General features: G+C 41.9%; 1 protein-coding gene across 4 annotated transcripts in view; it reads left to right on the top strand.

The window, feature by feature from the left end:
* The first annotated feature begins 1,080 nt into the window (after positions 1-1,080).
* The window catches only part of IGBP1 (immunoglobulin binding protein 1), a 29,387-nt gene continuing 20,476 nt past the window's right edge, over positions 1,081-9,991 (top strand). Inside the window, exons 1-3 of one of the 4 annotated variants that reach the window (XM_069463387.1) lie at positions 1,081-1,182; positions 1,591-1,781; positions 2,149-2,442. In XM_069463387.1, coding sequence (XP_069319488.1) covers positions 1,591-1,781; positions 2,149-2,442 — 485 coding nt within the window. In that variant the 5' untranslated portion in view covers positions 1,081-1,182. Of the gene's footprint in view, positions 1,183-1,363; positions 1,782-2,148; positions 2,443-9,991 lie in introns of those variants that run through there. The other 3 variants (XM_069463385.1, XM_069463388.1, XM_069463386.1) reach the window with 3 other exon arrangements.

Here is a 9,991-nt window from a genome sequence, read left to right as displayed (position 1 = left end):
ACTTGTCATTTCTTGGTTTTCCAACAGCCTGTGCAATACAACATGTCACCTAATTATATGCTGTCCTATATTGCCCTCTAGTTGTTTTGATATGAAAATTTTTTCTTAACTATATGTAGTTTAAAATATATTTAGTTTAAAAGTTTATTTTCATGGGCAGGCAATGTGTCTCCTACTTAACTTAAATCTCCTAGGACAACTCAGGGTGTGTCCTAAGGTAATCAGTATGTATTTATATTGATTTGTTGAAAGCAATGATGCCCCTTCTTTCAAAGCCTTGGAATTCTATTTTTACATCAGTGCTGTCCAGTAGAAATATAATGTGAGCCACAAATGTAATTTTAAATTTTCTAGTAGGCACATTTAAAACGTGAAAAGAAACAAGTTAATTCTAGTAATATGTTTAACCCAATATATCCAAAATATTATCATTTCAACATGTAGTCAATGTAAAAAGTATTGAGATATTTTACATTCTTTTTTTTTTTTAATGTCTGCAAAATCTGGGGTGTGTTTTACACTTACAGCACATCTCAATTCAAAATAGCCACTTTCAGGTGCTCAGTAGCCACATGTGGCTAGTGGATACTTACTGAACAGAGCAGTTCTGTATCATTGGGCTGCTTTCCAAACTGATCACTTATTTTTCTGTTCAGATAATGACTGACGCTGAGCACTTAATAAGTACTCAGGCTAGCCAGAGAGGTGTAAAGATGAATCAGATTCATTCTGATAAGGGAGATTTGTAAATCATTATAGAGATGCACAGAAGAAACCCTGACCTGGTGGCTGAGGGGCCCTAGGTGGGGAAGGGGGAAGTTAAGGAAGGTTGCACAAAGGTAGTAACATTTGATTTGGGAACTAGGTAGCACGAAGGAGGTCGGCTGTGGGATGACTGGAGTTGCAAGTTACCAAATTATCAGGACTAAGGAGAGGGGTTCTACAGGGCGCCAGCCCAAAGGATGTAGGTGAGTGTGGGGAGGAGGGGCGACGTGAAGGGGAAGCGGACGGGCGGGGATTGGCTGGGAGGAACCCGAGCTCCTCTGGTGGGTGGACGGAAGCCGGAGGGGGGCGCTACTTGCACGTCGCACTCAAGCGACCAGACCTGCGAACGGTGAGAGCGGCGCGGCAGCTGGAGTCTCGGGCTGCCCAGACTCCTCAACCTAGGGAGCGACTGGCGAGGTAAGGCGCGCGCCTGACCGGCTCCTGAAACGCGCTTGCTCGCGCTCACGCTCGCGCTCTGAATTCAGTCTCACCACACCCGGGCCTCAGAGCCCACGAAATTTCCCAGCCCAGTATCAGCCACTAGGAACACATCGTAAAACAGCGCCTAGGGTTTTGCTTGTTTGTTTGTTCTTAACAGATGCGTATGGCTTGTAACAGGCTGCGTGGTAAAATGAGTCTATGGAAACGGTTGCCAGGGCCAGCAAAAGGCTGTTCCCGGAAGTCCTTGGACGTTTTGGTAACAATGAAACTACTGGACCAATGCGGCGCCCTTTCCGGTTTTGTTCAGACTCGCGTAGTTCTTTTTTTAACAAAGTTGCCTTTAACCCCGGAAGTGAGGTCTTCCGGGTTCCTCCCTCCCACAAGATGGCAGCTGCTGAAGACGAGTTATTGCTGCCCCGACTCCCCGAGCTCTTCGAAACCGGCAAACAGCTTCTGGATGAAGTGGAAGCAGCGACTGAACCCACCAGCTCCCGGAGAGTCCAGGACAAGGTGTTCAAGGGACTGAACCTCCTCGAGAAGGCTGCCGAAATGTTATCGCAGCTCGACTTGTTCAGGTATGGGGAAGAGGGTAATAACGGCTGAGAACGAAGGTAATAATGGTTACCAAGGGTGGAGCCATTGCTCCTGAATGAGGACCTTTAAGACTAAGAACCTTTTGTTCCTGCTTCCCACTGCGATCTTGTGTACATTCCCCACCCCTCTTCCGAGATGATCGATAGCCCACGACTCTGCTCCCTGGTGTCAGCCCCCTGCATAGACATTGGGTGTGAGTGCTGAGCCACTTTCATTTAGTGGAACTGGCTGCTGTTCCCTGTACCTTCTCCCTTTGCCCCATTCCCAGCCCAGCCCTCTCCCCCAGAAGCAAGGGCCACGGTTTAAATGCCCAGCCAGGCTTTACAGCCTCCTCTTTGCTCCTTTCAGCCGAAATGAAGATTTGGAAGAGATTGCTTCCACCGACCTGAAGTACCTGATGGTGCCAGCGTTTCAAGGAGCTCTCACCATGAAACAAGTCAACCCCAGCAAGCGTCTAGATCATTTGCAGCTGGCTCGAAAACACTTTATAAACTACTTAACTCAGTGCCATTACTATCATGTGGCACAGTTTGAGCTGCCCCAAACCAAGAACAACTCAGCTGAAAATAATACTGCTAGTTCCTCCATGGCCTATCCTAGCCTCGTCGCTATGGCATCTCAAAGAAAGGCGAAAATAGAGAGGTGGGTCCATAGGGTAATCTGAGGGCTGCCCCATGGCAGTGCTGTTGGGAGGTGTGCGTGATATTTTGGTGGGGGTAGGGGGAACAGAATGGCATGTGTCACTCTCTTGGTTCTTACTGAGCATAGGCCCTGGTGAGAGCAAACTTTCTGGAGTTTTTCAAGAATCCTTTGCCTTTGTTGAGGTGATCATACCTACCTGTCAGACCCCTACTACCTTGTGGTTGCCAACAGTAGCAATGTAGTTTACCAAAGTATGTCCCAACCTTTTCCACATCACAGCATAGCAGTGTTTGTATGGTACATTTGGGTAAATATTTCTGAAGGGCACAGTATCTCAGAGCTGTAGTCCATTTTGGGGCCATTGATTGAGAAGCTCTGTTCAGAGTACTAGATCAGATGTGTAACATCCTGATCTTAGTCCTGGCATAGCTTCATCATGTGACCTTGAAAAAATTGCTTACTCTCTTAGTTTAAAAAGAATTTTTAATGGATGTTTATGGTATCTAGGAACTATACTAGGTACTGGGGATACAAATTATATGGGTATTTGTGTGAGTATGGGTTTCCTGCCTTGGAGGAGCATAGAGTCTGGTGAGGAAAACAGATGTAGAAATAAGAGTATCATATATAAGGTGATGTTACAGAGAGATGTACAAGGTACTGTGAGAGAAGACAGGAGGGGCACCTAACCAAAGAGGGAGCAGGAGAGAGGAGAAGGCTCCCTGGAAGAGGCAACTCCTGTGTTGAGTTGTTTAAGGATCAGTAGGAGTATTATCCAGAAAAAGAGGAGAGGAGGGCATTAGCCAGTAAAGGTAATAGCATTAGTAAAGCTACAGGGGCATTAAAGAAACAGTGCTGGAGTGAGGATGTGTGGGAAGGGAACAGCAACTGTAAACAGTTAGGTAATGCTAACACACAAAGGGGGTGGTGGTGAGGGGGAAGGAATGATGCTGAAGAATGTTGTAGGGTTCAGACCAAGGAGAGCTTAGGATGTGAGGAAGGTGAAGGAGCAACCGTGTTGCTAAGGACTAGATAAGGTGTTTGAATCCCAACTCCACCATTTAATCAGTCTGTGATTTGGGACAAGTTATTTAATTACTCGGTACCTTAATTTCCCCAGCTGTAAAATTCAGATAATAATAGGTACTTCCTCATAAAGTGGTTATGAGGATTAAAAGAGAAATACATATAAAGCACTTAGCACAGTGTCTCACATAGCAAGCACTCAGAATCAACTGTTATGCATTTGTGGCTAAGAGTATGGGTTGTAGAGTCAGAGATCAGGGTTTGAGTCCCAGCTTTACTTATAAGCCATTGGACTTCGGGTAAGTTATTTAACCTTTCTGAGCCTTAGGTTTCCTCATATGTGGAATCTAAATAAGAAAAATAGAGACAGTCCCTGACTTAGGGTGGTTTGACTTAAAATTTTTTTACTTTACAGTGGTACATTCAGTAGAACATCAGTAAATTGCATGAGATAGTGAACAGTTTATTATAAAATAGGCTTTGTATTAGGTGACTTTGCTCAACTGTAGGCTAATGTGTTCTGAGCATGTTTAAGGTAGGCTAAGGCAGGCTATGATGTTCAGTAGGCTAGATGTAGTAAATGCATTTTCAACTTAATAATTTTCAACTTACAGTGGGTTTATCAGGGCCATTGGGGCATAACCCCATCATAAATCAAGCCACATCTGTACCTAACTCATAGGGTTAAGAAACATGAATGAAAAAAAACACATAAAAGGCACAGTATCTGGCACAGAGTATACTATAAATGTTAGCTTCTATTAGGCCATGCTAAAGAACTTACTTTGGTTGGTAACTGGGATCCTCTGAAGAGTTTTGTTTGTTTCTTTTTAAAGAGTAGCATGGTCACATTTGCATTTTAACTGGCACACTCTAACAGAAGTTAGGCAACAATGAGGGAGAACATTAGACCCAGTTAAGTCACAGAGGCTTCACTATGGCAGTGGCAGAGAGGATGTATTTATTTAGGAGGGTTGAATCTGGAAAACCTGGTGATAATTGGTTATGGGAGGTGGGATGGAAGGAAGCAGCAAGAAAGATGTTCAGGTTTCTGATTTAGGTGGATGGCTATGAAATTCATTGAGATGGGGGATAGACAAGGAAGAGTAGATAAAGGCGTAGGGAAGTGTATTGAAGTCAGTATTGAGACATGAGTTTAAGGTGCGGTGCCTAGGAGTCATCCAAGCAGAGGTGTATGGTAGCATGAAGCTCAAATGAGAGGCTTGGTTTATAGAGCTGAAAATTGATTCATTATTCAACAAATATTTATTGAGCCTCTCCTGAGTGCCAGGAGCTATTCCTAGATATTAGAGAACTAGACAAAGTCAGTGCTGTCATGGAGCTTTTATTCTGGTGGAGGAGACAGACAATAAGCTAATAAATAACAATGTAATTTCAGGTGGTATGGGCTATGAAGAATAATAAAGTGTGGTTAGAGGATAGTGACAGCGAATGATTTTTGAGGATATGGAATAGACTGACATGAAGTGGAATTCAGCATCCTATCCTTTGTAAGAAATTGGGGGCAGCTTATCAGCATATAACAGGTAGTTTAAGCAATAAGTTTGGTATCCAAATAACTATACAAAAAAAGACCGTAAGTCCCATACTGTAGAAATACAGTATGTGGAGAAAGACAAGGAAGTGGTCACATCTGATTGCAGTGATGAGGAAAAAATTTCAGAATGTATTGGCATTTGAGATGAGTCTTGAAGGATGGTTAAAAATAGAAATTAGAGATTTTTCTGGATGTAAAAGTAATACTCACTGTAGGAAGTTTGCAAAACAGAAGACTTTTAAAAATTAAAAGTAAGTCGTAGGCTAGGCACAATGGCTCATGCCTATAATCCTAGAACTTTGGGAGGCCAAGGCAGGAGGATTGCTTGAGGCCAGGAGTTTAAGACCAGCCTGAACAAGAGTGAGACCCCATCTCTAAAAAAAAAAAGGAAAACATTAGCAAGGTGTGGTAGTGCACACCTGTAGTCCCAGCTACTTGGGAGGCTGAGGCAGGAGGATTGCTTGAGCCCAGGAGTTTGAGGTTCCAGTGAGCTATAATAATGCCACTGCACTCTAGTCCGGGAGACAGAGACCCTGTCTCAAAAAAATAAAATAAAATAGGCCTTAATCCTGGCACTCATAGATGATCATTGTTAACTTTCTGATGTATCTCCTTTCAGATATATAGTTATTAAGCTAATAAATTTGGAGTAATACTGTAAATATAGCTTTTTATCCTGGTTTTTGAACCTAACATTCTGTGAGCATTTCCCCATGTATTTTAAAACCGTGATATTTAATTGTCATGTTAATATTCCATCCTGTAGTTGTACCATAATTATTTAAACTAATCTGTTATTGTCAGGTATTCAGACTTTATGGTGTTTTGCTATTCTGAGTAATGCTATAAGAAAACCGTTAGCTGCATCTGTTGCTGTTTCCTTAGGTTAGATGTCTAGAAGGACCTGTGACTGGGTTAAAGGGTTTGAATATTTTAAGGCTTTTGATACATGGTAACAATATTGCTTTCCACAATAACAAAGTTTCAGAGTATGTCCCATTTGTCTTGGATGTTAGCACTTAAAAAATCCAATTGGGCAAGCAAAAAAGTTATCTCATTGTTTTGATTGGTATTTCTTTGGCCTGCAAGCTTGATTTTTGAACATTTTTCCTTAAATGCCTGACAGATGAGACATCAATGCTATCTTTATACTAACGGCTCCCACATTCATATTGCTACCCCTGACCCCTCCTGACCTCAGACTCATACTTCCACCACACTTCCTGGGCATTTCACAGACATCTCATAAATTCAGCCCTTGGCTTTTTAACACATTAACTGCCATGTGAGTTGTAGTTAATTCACACTGGTTTTGAGCCCAGGCCCTCGTGAAGCAAAACCTGGGCAAATTTGCAGTTGGTTCGTGAAAACATTACTTGTTGATGGTTCTTATTGTTAAATTAATGTTGACAATTTAATTCTGAAAAGATGGATTAAATTAATAGAAGTCAATAACAAAATTTTCATCAAATTAGAAAGGATCGTTTTGTGTTCAAAGTTTTTATTTTGTTTTTGTAATAAAACCCCATGGCCCCAAGAAAAAAGTTTTTTCTAGGGTGGCAGTCAATGTGTTAAATTCCAAATGAGCCCCCATGCCAAAGTTATTACCATCCCAGTAAGTGTACTGCCATTTACCCAGGTTTTAAGCCAGAAACCTAGGAGTTAGCTTCTATTTCTCCCTTATTCTGAATTTCCACATCCAGACCCATCAGCAAGGCCTGTCAGTTCTATTTTTTTTTTTTTTTGAGACAGAGTCTCACTCTGTTGTCCAGGCTAGAGTGCCATGGCATCAGCCTAGCTCACAGCAACCTCAAACTCCTGGGCTCAAGCGATCCTCCTGCCTCAGCCTCCCAAGTAGCTGGAACTACAGGCATGCCACCATGCCCGGCTAATTTTTTCTATATATGTTTTAGTTGTCCATATAATTTCTTTCTATTTTTTTAGTAGAGACAGGGTCTTGCTCTTGCTCAGGCTGGTCTTGAACTCCTGAGCTCAAACGATCCACCTGCCTCGGCCTCCCAGAGTGCTGGGATTACAGGCATGAGTCACCATGCCCGGCCTGGGCTTGTCAGTTCTAGCTACAAAAGATAGCCTCTATCCTTCTATTTCTTGCCATTTCCACAATCATACCTCAGTCTAGGCCACCTGAAATAGCCAAACTACTAATTCCAAGGTCCTGCGTGATCTGGTGCCTGCCTCTTTCCAGTCTCACTATGTGTCATTCTTCCCTTGTTCCCTGGACTCCAGCCACAATGGCCTTCTTTCAGTTCTTTGAACAGACCCAAATCTTTCCCTCTATAGAATCTTTGTATGTGCTGTTCTCTTTGCGTGGAATGCTCTTCATATGGCTAATTCTTTATCCTTTAGGTCTCATCTTAAATGTCATTCCTTGAAGAGGCTTTTCCAGACCAGTCTCTTTAAATAGTTAACATCTGTCATTCCCTTTGCCCCATTTTTGTTTCCTTCTTGGCACTTATCTCAGGTGCAGTTATTTCATGTGTCTGTCTGTCTGGGTTTTGTCTCTTTCCTCTACTAGAATGTATACTCCACAGAGGCAGGAGCCATTTCTCTCTTGTTCGCTGTGGTATGCTTAGCATAGGGCCTGGCATATAGAAAGTACTCAAGCAATGTTCTTGACAAGCAGAAGAAACAACTCAAACACAGGGTAGATTTAGGTATGTACAAAGAAGAGATAATAGTCTAGTTTGGCAGAAGCTAAGAGTAGTATGTTCAGAGGTCTGCATAAGGAAGTGATGTGTATATAATGAAAGGAAAAAGGCAGAAAGACAAGATAATATGTTATAATGGTACTTCAAGTAGAAAGAAGTGATAAAAATGAAGTTACAGGTATCAGGGATACTACTTTTGCAAGAAGCATTTACATGATTAGAAAACAAATTACTCAGGTCCTTATTTACTTTGTGGAAGTGCCCCCCACCACCAACCATGACTGTAGATGTTAAGGCTATCCTAAATAAAAAACTAAATGGTATGTCTTCTGTCTTCCAAAACTCGTTTCTTCATGTATATTCTGTAATTCCTATCTTTGAGGAGTGAGTGTGAGTCTGGTTGATTAATACTTCTCCATTATTTTGACAGAAATAGAGAAGTGGAAGCTAGGTGAGAAGGAGTCTAGTTTTAGATTTACTGAATTTAGGTCCTAAAGTGATAACTGGTAGCCATTTCCATAGACAGGTGGCAATATGCAACTAATACTTATGAGACTGTTCTGTGGCTGATATGAAAAATTTAAGAGCCTTCTTCTTTGGTGGGTGTGTTTGAGTTTGCCAAGGAAAATCATGTAGAGAGAAAAAAAGCCAAGGATAAAACCTTGGGGCAAGTTAAGGGAGAAGGAAGAGGAAGGAAAGAACAATCAGAGGTAAGGAACTCAACAAGGTGCAGAAAGAAGTATTTATAGAAGCCTGGAGAAGAGAGCAAATGTTATGTCCTCTTTGAAGCCTCTCCCTACCTATCCTCCCTCCCAGATACAAGCACTTGATGTTACTTGTCACAGCATAACTGTCAGTTTCTAGACTTGGAACTCCTCAAAGTCAGAGACCTTGACTAATTGTATCTTAGTATCCTGATTATATCATTATACCTCTTGGTGCCCAACCCAGTAACTGGATCATAGTAGGTACTTGAAGGAGTCTTTGGGAGGGACAGATAGAGTAGTCAGCAGAAAGGTAGAAGCAATATGTTGTAGCAGAGAAAGCCTGGACTTTGAAGTCAGACAGATCAAACCAATTTCTACCACCTAATAGATGGGGCCTCGTTTAGCCCCTTCTGGCCTCAACTTCCTCATCAGCTAACATTATTTATATTGCTTCTTACAAAGCACTTTCATGTGTATTTTTCTATTTCATCCTCTTGACCCCATGAAATAGACATTTTTATCCCCATTTTAGAGATAAGGAAATGGGCTCAAGAATTGACTTGCCCAAAGTTACATAGCTAGTAAGTGGCCAGGCCAGGCTTTAAACTCAAGTCTTCAAATTCCGAGTTCTAGTGCTGTTCCTATTCCAGCACAGAAAAGAGTAGTCATATGAAAGTTTAGAAAAAGAGTTGAGGTAAAGTGTTTCTAAGATAGGGCAAAAGCACCAGTAGAATGAAAAATTGTAGCTGCTAATGTCAGAGAGGAGGATCAATAGTGAGGGCTGGAAGAATGTGTCTGGGGAGTAGATTAATAGCAAAAGTGGAATGGTAAAGACATTGGCTTGGAAATGCCTTGGTAGAGACAGAATTAGCTCTGTCCCCTTAAGGGACAAGAGTAAAAGGAGGAAGGGTGAAGCTACAGAGATTTTAAGGTGAAGAGATAAATTGAATTCTATGCTGACCGGCCATCCAAAGAGCATGATGGTGGTACGGGGCCTCCACAAAAGGTGAATATAAGGATGGCTGATCAAGAGTGACCACTCAGCCAAAGTTTGATAACAGGGATTTGTAGTTGATCCATTTGACACAAATTTGTAATTCCTTAACTCTCTTCAGCAACCTGGGGATAGAAAAGGGAAATGGTGAAAGTTGCACAGAGTCAGAAGGGTCACAGGGGTAGGGGGATTTAGGGTAATATGAAGTGTTTTCATGTAATGTAGAACAGTGATGAAGGTCTAGGATAGTATTTTTCAGTCTGTTCCTTAGAGCCCCAAGATTCCACTGCAGTACCTGGATAGAGGGGATGTAGGGAGCCCTCCTTTGATTTAACCAAAGCAGATTTTATCTGTTGATGGAAATTACATAAAAGCTCTCATTAGAAGAAAGTGTTATTTTGCTAAGACAAAAAGGGTTTTAAAACACTGGTATAGAAGAACAGGTGTTGAAAACCTAGAGATCTAAGAGATAAAGCAAAATTATAGAAGCAAGTAAGTAGACAAGGAAGGAGCAGAGAGTACCATTAGGCCATATGCATGCAGAGGATGGAAGAAGCAAAAGAATCTTATTCAGAGGACCACTGAATGAACCCCA

The sequence above is a fragment of the Eulemur rufifrons genome, chromosome 30, assembly GCF_041146395.1.
Source record: "Eulemur rufifrons isolate Redbay chromosome 30, OSU_ERuf_1, whole genome shotgun sequence".
NCBI classification, from domain to species: domain Eukaryota; kingdom Metazoa; phylum Chordata; class Mammalia; order Primates; family Lemuridae; genus Eulemur; species Eulemur rufifrons.
Note: the sequence above shows the minus strand (reverse complement) of the source record. Positions and strands in the feature narration are given on the sequence as shown.